Source organism: Carcharhinus amblyrhynchos, chromosome 5 (genome assembly GCF_965287045.1).
Source record: "Carcharhinus amblyrhynchos chromosome 5, sCarAmb.v2.hapA, whole genome shotgun sequence".
Taxonomy (NCBI): Eukaryota; Metazoa; Chordata; class Chondrichthyes; order Carcharhiniformes; family Carcharhinidae; genus Carcharhinus; species Carcharhinus amblyrhynchos.
Genome location: NC_137328.1, coordinates 52861795 through 52882178, shown reverse-complemented (window position 1 = coordinate 52882178; position 20384 = coordinate 52861795). Strand labels below are relative to the sequence as shown.

The window sequence follows — 20384 nt, the reverse complement described above, 5'->3', positions numbered from 1 at the left end:
TGAAGATGGCCGGACCAATGGAACTTTGCTACCTGCTGGGGTCTAGCTTTCTCTCTGCTGGGAATTCAGACGGATCCTTGATGCTGCTCAACAATCCTGCCAAGACTTTGGCCTTTAAGCTCAGTGGATGGCTATATTATTCTGTAGTTCATCATTAATCCTGAGCTACTTCCTTATGACTATAATCCTGATTTTGTGATGCTGTCTTTTATTCTGGCAAAGGTGTTTGATATGAGCACTGAGGCATGTCATGTTATTTTTTGAAAGCCATGGAACCATTGTTCTCCTCATGTCTGCATGGGTTTCCTCCAGGTGCTCTGGTTTCCTCCCACAGTCCAAAGATGTGCAGGTTAGGTTGATTGGCTACGCTAAAATTGACCCTTAGTGTACTAGAATGCTTAGGTTAGAGGGATTAGCAGGTAAAATATGTAGGGATATGGGTGTAGGGCCTGGGTAGGATTGTGGTCAGTGCAGACTCGATGGGCCGAAGGGCCTCTTTCTGCACAGTAGGGTTCCATGATTCTATAGATATTTAATTATTTATAATGGAATTCATCACCAGTATGCTTTGGCAGTGGAATGAGGGAGACAATAGCTTAAAATGTGTTGTTTTTACATTCAATTTTGGTCTTTGTATGGTACCAGGGAGAGGGGTAGGTAAGGGGGATTACCCACCTGGCCTCTGACCCTGCTTCAAATCCCTCGGTCGAATTTTTATAATACAAGAGATAGTTCCTTTGCTTGTGGACTGATAATGGGTCTTCATCATTCTACTGGGCAGTGAGCTGGAATAGTTGTATGGCATCAGGGTTGTACGATATTTATCCATTTTTGTTTTGTATCGAAATCTCAGTTTATAATGGAGAATTACATTATATGGTATCCTTTAATTATGAATAATATGAGTAGCACCACAGCAGAGTGGGGTAAGCAGCTTGGAGGAGAGGTGGTGGGTAAGGCCTTACAAGTCCCCACTGTGGGTGAGGAAAATTGCCTTCAGAACTAATGGTGTCACATTTTTCTTATGTATTTTTGCTAATTTGGGATTAAAGAATCTTTGCTGGTTTCCACTGAAGTGACAGACAGATCATATATCCTGGAAAAGACTGGGTTTCATTGGCACCTCTGGCAAAGCTGGTGTTGGGGGAAATATTTACTGGTACGCATCCGCCTGTGATAAGGGACTCCTTGGTTGTCTAGACTTTCATGGATTGGCTTCCAATATTTTTCTTGGCTGTCTGGACTGTGATAATGGCTACCTGGTAGTTTTGCTCCTGGAAAATATAGTGAGTACTTCATCTAGTTGGGAGGGGGCATTCTTGTCCTTCCTTGAAAAATCCTAATTGTGGATGTCTAGCCACCTCTCCTCCTGTTGTTAGGGTTTCCTTGATGGGAGGGAAAACGGGTGGAATCCTGTTGATGGCTGGGCCCGAGTGGCACCTCCAATGTGACTGGAGAAAGCAGAAGTTTGCTTTGCTTGAAGCCCCAGTGTAGCATGACTAATCCTGGTCTGCATGAGTGGGTGTACACTGTCAAACCACATCTTGTGTTTATGATTTTATCATGGTGTTCCTCTCTCTGAAGTTTCCTTTCATTATCTTGGTAAGTGGAGTGCTGACATAGATTCTGACCTGTTATGTTTAGCCTTACAGGGTTTCCCTCATTCTATCAGGAGGGGGAAGATTGTATCTCCCCAAGATATCCTGTCTGTGGATGTCTTGACCATTCCTCTTCTTCTGATCGATGGGTCATCTTGGTACAAAAATGGGTTAAATTTTCCAATAGTGCAGCACCTCCAAAGATGAGAGAGACCCGTTTCCTTGTGAGCCCAAGCATGGTGTAAGAATTCTTGGTTTATTGGCTCTTCTTTTATGTGTCTCAATACCATTTATATTTTTGAGCTATGTAGACAAGGGTAGCAGCTAATTTGAAAATTCATATTTAGAAGGTGTGGCAATTATACTATTACTAATAAAAGGGGAGTAGTCTGTCCTCACCACCACGCTCCCCCCCCACCCCCCACCAACCCCCCAGATGCCCCCATTGTGGGGACTTCGGGACAACTTCTGTTAGGTTGTTTCCCTAATGGAAGGTATCCCGTTACCTGTGGGGCTTGAGGGTGAGATTAGATACCTAGGCTCTGCTTTATCAGTACTCTTCCTGTGAGTTTGGGTGTAGCTCTGCTGCAGTTATTCTGTACCTGAGAGTGGAAAATTTCACACCATGTCTTGGGTTTGGGATGTATCCTGATCCCCTCCTTTCACTGTTTAGAGATTTTGGGGTGTAGTTTTTGGCACCGATTGCCTGTATTTAACTGCACAGAGGCTCTCTTGAATTGTGTAGCTTGGTCCTTGTTATCCAGTGGGCAAGAGTGTGCACCATTGCGTCACACGCTCATGGCTTTACACTGACAGTCCTCACTCTTTGCATTATCCTTTTATTATCCGTATGAAGGGAGGTGTCAAATATAGGGATTTGTAATTGATAATCTGAACCAATTGTAATGATATTTGTCTGCATGTAAATATGGAATGATGATTATTTGACACTGTATTGAATCTCAGTTGTGTTACTTGATGAAATGCAAAATCTTCTAAACAACATTTTAAAAATCAAATCATGTTTTCAATCATGAAGCTCTGACAACCCTCTAGGGTAAAGAATTACAAGCATTCAAAGACCTTTGAAGAAATTTCTCCTCCTCCTCAGTCCTGAATAATTAGACCCTGAGACTGTGCCTTTTTGTTCTCGATTCCCGAGCCAGGGGAAACAACTTCTCAATATGTATCTACCAACATCAAAAGAGTATGGGTCCAATTTTCTCATAATCAGACAACCTTCTTATCCCACAGACAAATCTAGTGAATCTCTGCTACCCTAATACAAATATATCCTTCCTTAAATATAGTGACCAAAACTACATAGAGTGGACTGGATATTAGATGGAGTGAGGGAAGTAGAACTGGAAATGCATGATCCACTCATTCCTGTTCTCACCATTTCAGCACAGTGAATCAAGTGTCAGCCAGCCAATTAGCAATGGGAAGGGATGTGCCATGCCTGATTAGGTGGATAGGATGGGCCATTGGGCATAAGTGAGATTAGGCTCTGAACTGGAAGTCAGTCATCACTAAACATTTAAAGGCATGCTGGCATTAGAATGTGGATTACTGTGCCAGCAGTGTCTCGGTCAGGATCTTTGCCACGATCTCAGCACATCAGTCCAATTCCCCTTCTGAAGTGTTCAGAAAAAAAGTCATATTCTATCCTTTAACTCTGCACATCTCTTGCAAGAGGCTGAAAGGCCATCTGACTACATGCAGCATTTTCTGCTATGAATCCCCACCACCCCTTGCAGCTGACAGGCCAAATGGTGGGGCTCAGACCATAGACTGTTCTACAATTTGATGAGGGCATCCTTTTTGTCCTCAGACTTGTCGTCAGAGGATATGACTCGGTCCATTAGATCAGTCCTACCGGGTGCTCCCCTTCTCTATAGTGCCAGGTTGTGTAAGATGTAGCAGACTACAATGATGAGGGAGACACAAGCCAGAGAATACTGCAGAAAACTGTTTGCAAGGTCCAGACATCAAAATCACATTTTGAGCAGACTACTGGTCTGTTCAGTAATGGTCCTGGTGGATGTGAGGCTCTTACCACACATTACCTCTGCCTCTATCAGTGAGCGGGTTTCTTGTAAGCCATCTCTTTAGCTGGTATCCCTAGTCCCCAAGGTGCCAATTTTCCAATGGTTTTGGTGGATAGAACATCCAAGGCATTTGAGTTCCTAAGGATGTAAAGATCCTGACTACCTCCAGGTTAGCAGGAGCATAAGGGTCCTGACTACCCCTAGGATTGCAAGCACAAATCTGCCTGATCATTTGACAACAGTCATCCACAAGTTTGACACTGATGGAATGAAAATGCTTACAATTGATAAATGCCTCTGACTGGCCCAATGGAGCTTTGATAGTCACATGCGTACTATTCATCACGCTTTGAACATGGGGGAATTTGGCAATACACCCAAAACCTTTGGTTCTTTCAGGCTGACTCATGTCACCGGTGATTTGATTTATTATTGTCACATATATTAATATATAGAGCACGTTATACAGACAAAACATACCATTCATAGAGAAGAAAAGGAAATAGTGCAGAATGTAGTGTTACAGTGGTGAAAGAGATTAAACATTGCATCCATGGCCTTTATGCAATGCTGAAGCTTCAGAAACACACAAAGGCCTCTGGAATGACTGCAAAAAGGTAAATGGTGATAGCCAATTAGGTTAAGTAAAATAAAAACAGAAATCGACTAGAGCTTTTAAGGCTAGCCTGTGGTCCCCTGTGGCAACATGAACACAGCCACCTGCCTGGAAGCTGCTTCCCACTGCCAGAACATGGATGGAGAGGTGGGAGGCAACATTCCAGGCTGGCTTTGAAGCCCTCACCACCTATCTACTCACAGGCCTAGAGGCTGTAGCCATTTTATTAGTATAAATTTTTTAGAAGTTGCTGACAGTGCACACTATGATGGAGAGCCCAGTCACTCTGCTTAATTGGACACAAGTCTGCCCAATTTAATTGCTTATTAAATTGGCAAATTTGGGGATTATCACAGCAGGGTGATTGTTTCTTACAGCGCAGGGTCGGGATTCCCATTTAACCCTGGAGGTCAAAGTCTTGACAAAACCAAAAATTCTGCTCATGTCTCAGAGTCTAAAATACAGTTGTGACAAAGAGAAACAACATCTCTTATCACAGTCAGCAGGATACTTATTAGGAAGTTAAAAGTAGCACATTGAGAGACCCACCACATATATCTTTGGTTTGCTTGCAGCTAAAGAGTATTTGCCCAGAAGTCATTAGTGAGCAGTGTCCTCCTTGTTTCTACAAGTCAATTGCAGCTTTCAAAACCCAAGTAACAAAGGCTAACATCAAATGGAACTGATCTCAGTGAACCATTGGAGGAAACTACACCAATTAGCTATCCATCTCACTTTTTCCTTAGCATTAGTGAAAATATTCTATTTCCTATTCTCTTTCCACATCTAGCAGTGCACCAAGGCAAACTTTAATCTGTCTTATGGCTCTTAATTCCCAGAATGGGTCATTAGACAGTCACCAGGCACTTATAGCTTGAGCTGCTCCACATCAAGCATGGCTGAACAAAGTCTCTCCTGCTCTTACCACCAACCATTGGCATGTTGGAAGGCTTTACAGATTTACACACTCAACCTGCTTGACCGCATTTGGTCATCAAGTCCTGGGGTGAGACTCAAATCCGGAGATTCTGGCACAGAGAGAGAAAGATGCTACCCACTGCGCCATAAGGCCTCCCTAGTGAGAAAATAGTGGCAATAAAGAAACATGTCAGAGTTTAGCCACGCATGCTATTACACTTCCAACTCTGAGATAATTCCACACATTGACCTGATTTAGGCCTACAAGCTACTCAATAGCAATGACAGGAAAAGTGTTACCTAAAAGGTTGGTATGTGTGATTCCCCCCCACCAACAGTCTGTAGGTTTCCTCTGGAGATTTTTTCAAGTAAATTACCTGGAGGTAACAAGATTGAGCATGTGAAATTTTAAAATTTTACTGCAGCACTGTAGTAACAAATTTCAATTGTAATACACTGCTATAGGAAGGGCTTGAATACATCCAGTCAAAAGACCAATCTCTCAACGTTCATAACAAGTCTTTGCATCTTCAAAATAAGAAAGACCAGGAATCCCAGGTAAACCCACAGGGAAAACTCATAACTTGTTAAAACATGTTATAACATGAAAAGCAATTACTATGCAGCACCAGGTTGCAGAATACTGTGTACACTTATCTAAAGAATTGGGAATAATATGCATAAGACTGGATGAAAAGATTCTTTCTCCAACCTATGCCACACAAACTGCAATGAATAAAATTGGCCTTGGAGTTATGCTCCAACATCATAATACATGGTCAATTATTTATTCTCTATGCATGAAGAGCTAATAGAAAATACTCAGTAAGTAGTTCCTAAACTGGTTTGGCTCTATACTGGAATTATGCATTCTTGACTCTTTTTCCTTCCATGGGGTGTCCCCTCTGCCAGCCTAAAGGCTGACAGATTTTAAGAGTATAACGTACAAGTAAAATATAGATGTAAATGAAAGCAAAAATACTCAAAGAGCACAAATAGTGTACATTTTCTTTTGAGTATATTCCACACCAGTCTTTTCAAGTCATTGAAGGATATATTTGTGCTAAAATAAAGAAATCTTTAGTTAAATTACTTCTTATAGAAATGCCAATGATGGTTCCAACCATGCACAAATGTTAGTTATTCAAATTAGTACTTAGTTCTTTTAAATGGAACACAGAACAAAACAAAAATGCCTGTGTGTGATTAGTACAGGCTTCTTTTAAAATATTAGTTTCAACCACTCAAAGTGGAAGATACAAATTCAATGGCAAAAAAGTGTACAAAACATTTCTCTACATGCTTCATAAATACAAAAATTAAAGAAAGAAACTTGCATTTATATACCACCTTTCATGACTACCATGTCTCAAATGAAGCATTTCTAGTCCCTGTCACAAGACAGGAAGCATAGCAGCTAATGTGCATACAGCAAACTCCCACAAATAGTAAGGTAATAATGTTCAGGTAAATGTTAGATAATGAGGCAACTCACTGATTTTCTTCAAAATAGTGCCGTGAAATCTACTCGAGAGGGCACAATGGCCTCAGTTCAATGTCCCGTCTAAAAGACAGCATCGCTGACAACTGCCTTGATTTCAATAATCTACTATTTGGTAAATGGTCACAGGAAATGTTGGATGGCTGATTTGGCTCCTTCATTTATAATAGTTCTGACACAAGTCACGAATGTTCAACAGTGAACTTAATACTTCACTGAGCGTGAACAAGATTCTAACTTCTCAAACACGTGACAAAAACTACTACAAGGAGAATTGATCAACTCTAAAGTTGCTATAATCACAAATCCCCAAATTAAACATCTCACACCTGTAGTTTAACTCACCCAAAACCACATGAAGAAAATACTGAAGCTCAGACCCACTGGAGGTGGGTTTGTGGTGAAACTGGCTTCAGAGCACTCGGATGCCATTGCGCAGGGTGCCCTGATCTCCCAGTGAATGGGAGACCTCCTGCCACTCACCCTCATGGACACTGGGCCCCCTCGCTCTTCCATATCGTTGATAGCATGTTTTTCCCTCACACCAACACTGGCTGCCGGCACTAGGGCATCAGCAGCCTCCTGTCTGGCAGACCCTTATGCCCACCACCCCTTGCAGAGCTTTCCCTTTGCGTAGCCTTCCCTCCTTACAGAACTCTGCCCTGCACAAGCCTCCATCATTGTGCATACTACCCCTGTCATAATCCCACCCCGAGTCAGGCCCCACACCCGGCACAATTATGGTGCTCAACCAGGCACTGCCAGGTTGGCAGTGCCCAATCATGTCTCTAACCACCCAGGTGCTAAAATGTCCATGGCATTTGGTCTCCACTGGTGGAGACAAATAATGAGGGGGAAGATTCCAGAACGTGGGAAGAAACCATGCAGGACCAAGGTAAGTCTTTTAACTCTTGTTAATTGGTTTCATACCCTTTCTACATGCAAAGTATACCTTGCCAGCAAAACAAGGCCAGAAGGATAGCACCTATCTTCCTAGCTTGCTCCACTGATTGACCAGCACAGTGAGCGGGTAAGACTGCACCCGTTGTTTATGTTGCTGTATGCTAATAACACTTCAACAGTGTCATTGTTTCTCTTTAGGTTGCTAACTACCTTTCAGATGTTAGAACAGTGTGTCTTTGAGAATGTGCCAGTATTCCTAATACACCGATTTAAAAAAAGTACAAGTTATTGCTATTTACATTTGCCTTTAAAATGTGCTCAACAATACTTTTGAAATGATCATGAATGTGTCAGTATAGACAGAATAATGAAACTTATCAAAAGTACACTCAATGTTTTCAAGAAAAAAAACCTGGACAAACTCAGCCATCTGTGGATAGAGAAATGGAATTATGCTGCAAGTCAAATGGGACTTCTTTAGAATTCCATTTTTAATTTTGCAGATGGTCTGGTCAGGCTTTATCAGAGGGACCATGGATGCTGCCCATTCTTGTGAACTGAACTGGCTTCATAATAGCCAATTCTTCCAATCTCTTCAATTCCGTGTCCAACCTTTCTTACAAGGCATAGGGTACTGGTTTTGCTCTAAAACACAAGGGGTTGCCTCTGGACCTACATAGATTTTCACCTGGAGACCTTAATTTTACCTCATTTACTGCAAAAAACATTCCCATACTTCTTCACTAACTCAGGCAGTCCCCCATCCTGTAATTGAAGATCTCAATCCAGTTTAACTTGATTACATTGAGCCAATCACAGTCCAAAAGACTTGGCCCGACACAATTAATACTGGGAGCTGGGTGGACTGCTGCTGACAGCTTACAGGTTTTGTGGTAGTACAATTTATCTTGATGGCTTCTCTTGTGCACGATAAAGGGTATGGCAGCAAAATTAACAAGTGAGCTCCCTCTTGTAAACAATGAAATGTGTGTTCTCCTATTATTGTGGCAGGAGCTCCTGCATCAACTTCCATCTTTTAAGGGCCTACCATTTACCAGAAGCATCACAGTGATGGGGGCTACCTTGCCCACTTTCAAACTGAACAATGAGTGAATATTTAAATCCTTCTATATTACGCACTTGCAATGTCTTACAACTCTGTTACTTGATGGATTTGACTTATTTTCGCATCAGTGCATTAAGTGACTTTTCCTGTGGCAGAAAAGATACTCAACCTCTTTATATACTGCACGCTTCAGGGGACTGATTACCCCTGCACCAGTAACACTCTACCTCAACTGTAGGCTACTGGCTGGCTCTTAAATCTTCTCATTTTAAAATTACATCTTCATTTTTGGTGCCATGGCTGACCACAACTTCTCATCACAACAGGTGAACCATGCCATTCTAGTGCTCTGAAGCTTCTGTGCACCCTTCTCAGTGCTCTCCATTGCTAGTGCCATCTGCAGTGCCTTCTTAAAATTTATCAATGCATCTTCTAATAGTTTCCTTTGAATGGCATTATTTACCCATCAGAATAAACTGTCCCGCAGCATATCACTGAGCGTGGCTCCAAAGTCACAGTGTTCTGGTATCTATCTTAACCTGTTAATATAAAGGTGCAATTGTTACCCCAGGGGCTCTCCTCATTGGGTTAAACTTAAAATTGCTGCAAAATTAACTTAAATTTTAAGTTTACTTATTAGTCACAAGTAAGACTTAACATTAACAATGCAATGAAGTTACTGTGAAATTCTCCTAGTCACCACATTCTGGCACCTGTTCGGGTCAATGCACCTAACAAGCACATCTTTCAGACTGTGGGAGGAAACCTGTGCAGATACAGGGAGAATGTGCAAACTGCACACAGGCAGTGACCCAAGCCAGGAATCGAACCTGGGTCCCTAGCACTGTGAGGCAGCAGTGCTAACCACTGTGCCAACGTGCCACCCGATTACTGATAGCATTGGGTGGTTGTGTTCACCAATTCAACTATCTCAGTGAATGACTTGGAGTTGGATGTTCTTGGGGACGTGAGGTTGTGTATTAACTTGCCGGCCTGGGTCCCACACATACTCGGAAAGACTGACTTTCTCTAACCCTCCTGCTCCATTCCGTTGGCGTGAAAAAAATAGTCCAAACATTCACTATATTGTGCCACACAGAAGTATCAACAGGATCTGTCTGAACAGGGGCACATCTGCAAACACTCTCCTGCTTCTCAACCTGAACCAAATTTCAACGTGACTTTATGCTCATGATCTTGGGATTGCTTTTTTTTATTCTCATCACCAATATAATAATTCCTGTTCACCAGTTCAGTGAACAACTGCAATGTTTCTTTACATATAACTGTAATGCAGCCTGGTAGATTCACAGAATCCCTACAGTGAAAAGGATGTCATTCTGCCAATCGAGCCCAAACTGACAACAATCCTACCCAGGCCCCTCTCATAGTAACCCCATGTATTTATCCTGCTAGTCACCCTGACATGAAGGGATAATTTAGCTTGGCCAATCAGCCTAACTTGCACATCTTGAACTTTGGGAGGAAACCAGAGCAGCTGGTGGAAACCCATGCAGACACGGAGAGAACATGCAAACTCCACATAGACCCAAGGCTGGAATTGAATCTGGGACTGTGACACTTTAAGGCAGCGGTGCTAACCATTGTGCCACTTACGGCATGATGTGGAGATGCTGGCGTTGGACTGGGGTAAACACAGTAAGAGGTCTCACGATACCAGGTTAAAGTCCAACAAGTTTATTTGATAGTAAACCCACAAACTTTCGGGGTTTGCCCCTTCTTCTGGTGAGTGGAGAGTTCTGGTCTCAAACAGAGCCATCATCTCACTTGAGAACACCATCCACCAGCTACATGGCACACACTCTTGCAACTCAGCCAACATTGTCTACCTGATACGCTGCAAGAAAGGATGTCCCGAGGCATGGTACACTGGGGAGACCATGCAGATGCTACGACAACGGATGAATGAACACCACTCGACAATCACCAGGCAAGATTGTTCCCTTCCTGTTGGCGAACACTTCAGTGGCCACGGACATTCGGCCTCTGATCTTTGGGTAAATTTCTCCAAGGCAGCCTTCACAACATACGACAACACAGAGTTGCTGAGCAGAAACTGATAGCCAAATTCTGCACACAAGGATGGCCTCAACCGGGATCTTGGGTTCATGTCACATTATCTGTAACCTCCATGACTTGCCTGGGCTTGCAACATCTCACTTACTGTCCTGTCTGGAGACAATACACATCTCTTTAACCTATGCTTAACGCTATCTCTGCTCACATTGTCTGCACCTTTAAGAATTGATTAGCTGTAAAGACTCGCATCTTGCATTCTATTCAGTATTCTGTAAACCGTGTGTGCCTTTATATGCTCTATTTTGAGACCAGAACTCTCCACTCACCTGACGAAGGGGCAAACCCCGAAAGCTTGTGGGTTTACTATCAAATAAACTTGTTGGACTTTAACCTGGTGCTGTGAGACTTCTTACCCCACTTAGGGCAGCCAGTCAGCTTCCAGGATTAAACGGATACAAAAGCCACACTTGCTGGGATGATCCCCCTCCCTGATCCCTGATTGGCTACCTGGGACAAGTGACCCTCTCAGCAAACCACCTTTTAAAGAGGATAAACACTGCATACTTGAATCTTAGACCATTATGGAACAGGAAGAGGCCCTTTGGTCTGACTGTGCCAGCGAAACACCTATCTATTCAAATCCTATTTTCCAACACTCGGTCCATAACCTTGAATACTCTGGCATTTCAAGTGCTCATCTAAATGCTTCTTAAATGTTGTGAGGGTTCCCACCTCTAAACCCATTCAGGCAGCAAGTTCCATATTCCCACCACTCTGGGTGGGAATGATTTTCCTCAAATCTCCTCTATATCTCCTGCTCCTTACCTTAAAAATCTATGTCCCCTGGTCTTTATTCACTTTTAATCCCACTAAAACCTCCTTCCTCTTAAGGCTAATCTGTTTAATTATATATATCAGTCTCACTCCCTGTTTTCTATGCTTACATTGTCCTTCTTTATAGTGAACAAGATGCAAAATACTCATTTAATACCTCACCCACATGTATTGGCTCCACATGTACATTGCCACTTTGGTCCCTAATAGGCCATGCTCTTTCCTTGGTTATCCTGTGGCTCTTAATATACTTATAAAACACAGGGGATTTTCCTTTATTTTGCCTGCCAGTGTTTTTTCAAGCCCTCTCTTCACTCCTAATTTTTAATTACCCCCTTGTATTTTCTCTACTTCTCTAGGATTTATACAGAAAATGGCAGAACTCTTATGAGTACTGACAGGCAAAGGGATCTGGGTGTATAGGTACACAGGTCATTGAAAGTGGCAATGCAGGTGCAGAAGGTAGTCAAGAAAGCATACGGCATGATTTGCCTTCATCGGCCGGTGCACTGAGTTTAAAAATTGGCAAGTCATGTTGTAGCTTTATAGAACCTTAGTTAGGACACACTTGGAATACAGTGTTCGATTCTGGTTGTCACACTACCAGAAGGATGTGGAGGCTTTGGACAGGATACAGAAAAGATTTACTAGAATGTTGCCAGGTACGGAGGGCATTAGCTATGAGAGGTTGGAGAAACCTGGTTTGTTCTCACTGGAATGACGGAGGTTGAGGGGAGATCTGACAGAAGTCTACAAGATTATGACAAGCATGGACAGAGTGGATAGTCAGAAGCTTTTCCCCAGGGTGGCAGAGTCAATTACTAGGGGGCATAGGTTTGAGGTGCAACGGGCACGAGTTAAAGGAGGTTAACGAGGCAGATTTTTTACACATAGGGTGGTGGATGCCTGGCACTTGTTGCCAGGGGAGGTAGTGGAAGCGGATACGGTAGTGAGTTTTAAGGGGCTTCTTGACAAATACATGAATGGGATGGGAATTGAGGCATATGGTCCCCAGAAGACTAGGCGTTTTAGTTAAGTGGGGCAGCATGATCGGTGTAGGCTTGGAGGGCCTAAGGGCCTGTTCCTGTGCTGTAATTTTCTTTGTTCTTTTACTGTTTTGACTCTCTTTATTTGCCGTAAGCCTCCCTTTTCTCCCCCTTATTCAATCCTGTATAATCCCTTCATGCCCAGGGCTCTTTGGACCTTTCATTCTCATCCTTTACAGGAATGTCCTTGACTTGCTTGAATACACCATGCAATTCCACACGTGGTAGAAGTGAATGGTAACTAATGTTCTGGTTTAAGATCCTAAATATGGTTTAGACCATCTTTATTATCGTGCCTTTCACATAGCTTTATTATGACTAAATCAACCATTGCTCTAATATCAGCCCCACTCAGGCACTCTGTGGTGCTTTAATTTAGACATCAGCCCAATAATTACCGTATTTATTTGAAATCCCAGATGGCAAGTAAACTACAAAATTCCTACAATCCAGGAGTAGCTGTGGAGAGAGAAACTGAGTTTGTGCTTCAAGTCAAAGGTCTCTCCTTAGGAAGAATAAATAGCCAGGTAATCAGATAATCTCTTTTAGTGACATTGGTTGACGAATATTGGTCAGGACACTGGATTTGTGTCCATTTAGTCTGTCAAAGAATTGGCTTCTGTATCTACAACTTCAGGTGAAACAACACTACAATAAGAAGATCTCTTATAGGTTAAAATGACAGAAAGTAATTACTTTATAAAAAGCATATCTAACATGTTACCTATGCCAGATGACATAGTGGAACCAAGCGCATACTGACATCTGCCAACTGGCATCAGGAGTTAGTGAAATTATAACTAAGAGTTTCTTTCCTCTAACATCTAGCAGTATGTCTGTCTTTTCAATTCCAATCTCCCATCAAGTTACAAATCTTTATCCCTATTTATAAATCCACCTACAACCTTCCCCAAACTTTAATCTCCCTGGTTTTATGAGTTGGTGCTGCCCTAGGATTTTGAACGTGTCTGCATCTTCACTCTCTTGCTTCAATGATAGCTCCATTACGCAACATGAACCTGGGCTCTGGAACTCCCTTCCAATTCCTTTCACCTGGCCAACTGTCTGCACATTCAACAACTGCCTAATTTTCAAACAAACTTAACACCTTCAGTTATCCCCTGTAATAATTCTTCCATACTTACTAAATACTGCATGAACAGATCTTTAAAAAGACAAGCAATTGTGTTATTTTTGTTAAGTAACTGGGTTCTGTCTTTCAACTATTTGCCCACCTTTAAATGTGCAGATTAGCCAAGATGTTAAAGCTTTATCCTAGGCTAATCTGATCAAACAGGAGAGAATTTAGCAAGTGACCTGTCTCCAGTGTCCTGACCGATATTCGTCAACCAATGTCACTAAAAGAGATTATCTGATTACCTGGCTATTGTTCCTAAGGACAGACATTTGACTTGAAGCACAAACTCAGTTTCTCTCTCCACAGCTGCTGCTAAACTTGCTGAGTTTTTCCAGTATTTTGTTTAAATTTCAGATTTCCAACATTTGCACTAATTTGTTTTTATTTATTGAAATTTACTGCGTGCAAATTGACAATCATATATTTCTTGCACTACAACCAAAACTGCACTTTAAAAGTACATTAGCTGTAAAGCATTTTTGGATATTCTGAAGTTGTGAAACATGCCAAACATTTACAAGTTCTTTCATTATTTTAGAGAACACTAAAGGGATACACCTCTCTGCATATGCTACCCTGATGACTGTAAGAACTTTCAGATTGCTGGCTAAACCTGTCACTTTCTACTCTAGAGTACAACAGAAGAATTATCACACTACCAAAGAAAGCTGTGGCACATGATCAGTGATCAAAAAAAGGATTCCATTACTTTCCTGACCCATCTCAATTTTTTGTCCCAAAATAGGAATCAGATTCAGGAAAATAATTTTGCAAACAGCTTTCATCCCAATTCACCAAGCATTGCTGTTCAATTTCTCTTGTGGCTCTGTTTTTAACTGCTAACATAGCTCTCAATCCCAATCCTCCTCCCTTCAAATGATCTAAAAACAGGAGTAGATGTCAATTTGGCCTTTGAGCTTGCTCACCCTTTCTACAAAATCATAGCTGATTTTCTACCTCAACTCCATTTTCCTGCAGTGTCTCCATATTCTTTAATTCCCTTTACTATTTAGTTTTGAATATACTTAATAACTGAGCATCCATAGTTCTCCAAAGATTCACAGCCCTTTAACATTTTCCAGACCTGAGGCTTACATGGTTGACCCTTATTCTAAGAATGGGAATTCTTAGAACTCAGAATGGGACCACAAGCGTACACTGAGCAGCACAACAAGGATATCAGCTAGTATGTTAAGATACACATGTGCTTTCATGAAAATCCCACTTATATTTTTGAAGCAATTTATCACAGGTTAAAACAATTATTAGGTGCCTTTATTCTCCCTTTACTTTCTGCCAACGTTGTTTTAGCAGTTTGCAACTAATACACTCAATTTCCAGTTTCTACACAAGAATGTAATAGCTCTGCTGTCTATTCCATCAATTTATCCATGTTTTTCTCTACCCACTTCTTGATCTATTAAGCTAAACTGTTCCATACGATTTTCCTTGCAACTTTAAAATAACACAACTTTATTCTCGTCATGATCAGCCTCACCACATTCTTAGTGCTAGTTCAAAGATCCTCTCATCATTCATCCGGTCCAACAAATTGTCAACATTACCTTCTTTCTTATTTCATTTGCATATTGTTCTGTCCCACATTTCTTTTAAATTTTTTCACCTATTTTAAAGATATCTATTTTCCACACTCACATTCCAACAATTAAGGATTCCAGAGTATTTTTTCATTTAAAAAGACAATGTTCTTCCTAATTTGTCAAGCCTTCAGCAAACTCAATTAAGTAATCCAGGTTCTACATCAGTTGGCCTGGACAAATCCTATTATTGAGACATATAACAATTTAAGAGAAACAGTGTATTCAACATGCAGAAAATTGTGATCAATTTATATTTCTCCCCACCACTGCTTCCACTTTCCCATCTTCAATGACATCTATTTTTTCCTTGTCCATTCAAAATGTTCTATCTTACAGCAGACACTATATTTGCTTGAGATTTCGTAACACTACAACTAAACCTGATCCTGCCTTCACCATAAAAAAAAACCTCACACATGCACTTTCCAATAGTGGCCAAACACTTCATTAGAAATGGCACAAGAACATTGTAATATCGCCATCATTTTCCATTTATTAAAATGAAATGTGGACATTATTGAATAGTTATGTTCATATAATTTCAATGAGAGCTATTCTGTGCATTCAAGTAGTTCATTAATCCCATTATGTTCTTGTCATCTAACGCAACTAACTGCTTTGTTGAAAATTGGATTAGCATGGTAGTAATATCAAATTCACAAGACAGTTTGTTTTCAAATGCTAATTTCTTAGTAAATCATAGGGAAGGTGTGAATAATCAATTGCAGGATATCAAATAAATGACAAAAACCACACATGTGTATGCATGGTATTATACACATTAATATTCAAAGTGTAATTTCAAATAAATAGGGTGGTACTACACATTACAAACTAAAAGTAGCCCAGAATCTATTTCTGGTATGTGCTGAGTTAAACTAACTGTACAAGAATATCAGCAGGGGAATGAGTCAAAGGAGCTCAGTATCTCTGTGCTAGGAAGGGACTTTATTTTTTAATATTCTTTCACAGCATGTGGGTGTGTCCAGCTAGGCCAACATTTACTGCCCATCTGAAACTGCACTTGAGGTGGTGGTGGGGAGCTGCCTTTTTGTCCATCTGGTGTAAGTAAACCTAAAATGCTGTTAGGAAATGTGTTCCAGGATGTCAACTGTGAAGGAATAGCGACATATTTGATGGCGTGTGGCTTGGGGGAGAACTTGCAGGTTTCTGGTGCTCCCATGTATTTGCTGCTCTTGTCCTCCTAGATAGTAGTAGTCTTGGGTTTGGAAGATGCTGTTGAAATAGCCTTGGTGCATTGCATCTTGTGGTTGGTACACATTGTTACCACAAAGTGCCAGGCGATGGAGGGAATATATGTTTAAGGTGGTGGACGGGATACCGATTAAGTGGGCTGCTTTTCCCCAGATAATAGAACATAGAACATTACAGCGCAGAACAGGCCCTTCGGCCCACGATGTTGCGCCGACCAATTAAGAAAAAAGCAATGACCCTCTAACCTAAACCAATCCCTTTCTATCCATAAACCTATCCACGGACCTCTTAAACGCCCCCAAACTAGGCGCATCTACAACTGCAGCAGGCAGGGCATTCCATTCCCCCACCACCCTCTGAGTAAAGAACCTACCTCTGACATCCGTCCTATAACTACCACCCCTTAATTTAAAGCTATGTCCCCTCGTGCTAGCTTTCTCCATCCGAGGAAAAAGGCTATCACTGTCCACCCTATCTAAACCTCTAATCATCTTGTATGTTTCAATAAGGTCTCCTCTTAGCCGCCTTCTTTCTAACGAAAACAACCTCAAATCCCTCAGTCTCCTCATAGGACCTTCCCTCCATACCAGGCAACATCCTGGTAAACCTCCTCTGCACCCTCTCCAATGCCTCCACATCCTTCCTATAATGTGGGGACCAGAACTGTACACAATACTCCAAGCACGGCCGCACCAGAGTTTTGTACAGTTGCAACATGACGTTGCGGCTCCTAAATTCAATCCCCCTACCAATAAACGCCAAGACACCGTATGCCTTCCTAATCTTATCGACTTGATTTCCAACTTTCAGGGACCTATGCACATATACACCTAGATCCCTCTGTTCGTCAACACTATTCAGAGTCCTACCATTAGCCCTATACTCTACACCTGTTATTCCTGCCAAAGTGAATTACCTCACACTTTTCCGCATTAAACTCCATCCGCCACCTCTCGGCCCAGCTCTGCAACTTGTCCAAGTCTCTCAGTAAACTATGATACCTCTCTTCACTATCTACCACTCCTCCGACTTTGGTGTCATCAGCAAATTTACTAATCCATCCTTCTATACCCTCATCCAGATCATTTATAAAAATTACAAACAGCAGTGGCCCCAAAACAGATCCCTGAGGCACACTACTTGTAACCGAACTCCATGACGAATACTTGCCATCAACCACCACCCTCTGTCTTCTATCAGCTCGCCAATTCCTAATCCAATTAACTAAATCACCCTCAATCCCATACATTTGCATTTTCTGCAGAAGCCTTCCATGGTGAACCTTATCAAACGCCTTACTAAAATCCATATATATGTCAACTGCCTTACCCCCATCCACCTCTTTGGTCACTTTTTCAAAAAAAAGATACAGAGTAAAGCTCCCTCTCCACTGTCCCCCCGTCCCAGGACAGGTACAACACGGGGTTAGATACAGCGTAAAATTCCCTCTACACTGTCCCCGGAAGTGTACACATCCACCCCAGCAGAGTATTCCATCACATTCCTGACTTGTGCTTTGTAGACGGTGGACAGGTTTTGGGAGTTTGGAGGAGTGTTAGTTACTCATCACATAATTTCCAGTCTCTGATCTGCTCTTGTAGCCAGAATTTATATGGCTAGCCTTGTACAGTTCCTGGTCAATGGTAACCCCAGGATGTTGATGGTAGAGGGTTCAGTGATGATAATAGCATCAAATGTCATGGAGGGATGGTTAGATTGCCTCTTGTTGGTGATAATTGTTGTCTAGCATATGCGGTACAAATGTCACCTGTTCCCTCCACCCCCAGCGCTGGCCTGCTTCTTCTCAATCCGCCCTGACACTGTGCACCACTCCTGCCTTGCTTCACACTTTTGACCATATGGATCCAGTCAAAATGTGTTGCTTTTTAAACAGATAAGCCAATGAGATCTTATAAATAAAAAGCCTTACCTACAAAAATTTTAGTCTCAAGTTAATTCACGATGTAAAGGAAATTCCTGAAGTTCCAGCTGAGATCAATAAGGTTGCAGTTATGACATTTATGCAGTGCTTACAGTGAATTATTTTAAATAAACTATTAAAAATCTAAATGATCAATGTAGTGGGATGTTATGTAATAATTTTCTGAAAATATTTTTAATAATATTGATTGCTTACAGAATTTATTTCTTTTGATGGGGGCATCAGTGGTTTCAAATAGGGAATGATAAACCAATACTCAAACAACTACACACAAACAATTTTAGTGATCACAATGCAAAAAAAAAACTGAAAACATTGAAGAAAATTAGCTTAATTATGAAACAAAGATAATATTCCCACTTCCTGCCTTTAGTGGCCACAATGTTCAGAAATCTTCCTTGCCATGTACATTATTCTTCCATACTCTATTTCTGCTTTTCCTAGTTTTCCTCTCCAATGCATAATTTCCCCATCATGGTCCAAATCTATAAACTGACTGTAAATGGGATTATTAGCTGCTGCATTACTTTGCCTGCAAATGCAGAATTCAAGCAGTTGATATGTATGGAATATGAATTCAAGCCAAGTTTAAAATGGAATTTCCAATCTGCTTAGGGGGTGGTCCACGTTGTTCAGTGAAACATTGCTATCATACAACATAAAATCAATGTTAACATGAGCATTAGTTGAGATTACTGGGAGCTCAGGATCTCTGGTCCAGAGGGAAAACAAAATTCCTCAGAACTTCAGGCAAATCATTTGACAGGGTTATTCTTCTCTCAAGTTATAGAGAAGTTCACATTCAAACAACTTGAAAATGTGCAATGAAAATCAGTAAAGGCCATTTGGAGTTCAAACGTCAGCACCAATATCACTGAAGGGAAAGCTGAGCGAACCATAACCTTTGGCAAGATGTCAGGGATGTAATTCAAGCTTGGGCATTTCCATCTCTACATGTACTAGCCTTTCTTCTAAATTTATTTTAAAACAAAATATTTTAACATGCATCCTTTAAAGTTACAATTCTATCTTTGTACATTGCAGAATATCAATATAATAAATACCAATATCTCAACAACATCAATAACTGGAACTACAAGCAAATTCAGAGTAGCCCTTGTTTGGTCAGATATATCTGTAAACTGTTGAATAGAAACTAATGAAGTTCAGTGTCCAAAGCATATTGAAGGCCTTGAACTACATGCTATAGGGGAAAAAGAATTAACTTGTTGGGTCAAAATGCTGAATAGTCATTGAACAATTTTGTGCAATACTTAAAATAATGGATGAAACTGACAAATACTCCTGACCTTTTCCAGCTTGTAGATGAAAAGAGGTTACCTCACTATTAGTTTTCCTCCCTCTTTCACATCAGAGAAACAAATTTATATCTGACATTGATTTACGCTGAATTAGTAGCTATGTTCAAAACATGTCTATTTAGCTACTCAAGTTAATGTTAACCATCGAATATCTGCTCAAACGATGATACACATGAATATGTCACAGTGCTTCTGCGGCTATACACTTAAAAAAAACAAATTACACTTACCGAAAAAGACCCAATAAGGACGGCTGCATTTGCCTGTTTCTTCTGATCACAACCTGTATAGTGAACTATTTTCTTTCTTCCCATGGTAAATGACTACAATAAAAACAAAATGATCACATTGCAACTAAAGCTGGATGTAGCAAAATAAATGGTGTTTGGAACACAGTGCTTCATGTTGACAATGCGTTTCACGGTTTTGCTGAAAATAAACTTGCCCTCTCTGAAACAATCTAGTCTAACTAGTCAATTTGCCATGACGTTGCACAAAGCAATTCAGCATACTAGTGAAGCAGGACTAGGTGGTGGTGGTGGTGGTGGTGGTGGGGTAACTGAACTGGAGCCATGAGCATCAGCTGTGACTTA

The 20384-nt window shown here is 41.2% G+C and overlaps 1 protein-coding gene across 5 annotated transcripts in view; it reads right to left on the bottom strand.

The window, feature by feature from the left end:
• Positions 1 to 20384, bottom strand: part of LOC145343031 (dual specificity protein phosphatase CDC14A-like) — a 125118-nt gene that overhangs the window by 55706 nt on the left and 49028 nt on the right. For all 5 annotated transcript variants that reach the window (XM_080188777.1, XM_080188775.1, XM_080188778.1 and 2 more), the window contains 2 exons: positions 20022 to 20114; positions 5484 to 5560 (listed from right to left, as the gene is read on the bottom strand). In XM_080188777.1, coding sequence (XP_080044903.1) covers positions 5484 to 5560; positions 20022 to 20114 — 170 coding nt within the window. The remainder of the gene's footprint in view (positions 1 to 5483; positions 5561 to 20021; positions 20115 to 20384) is intronic.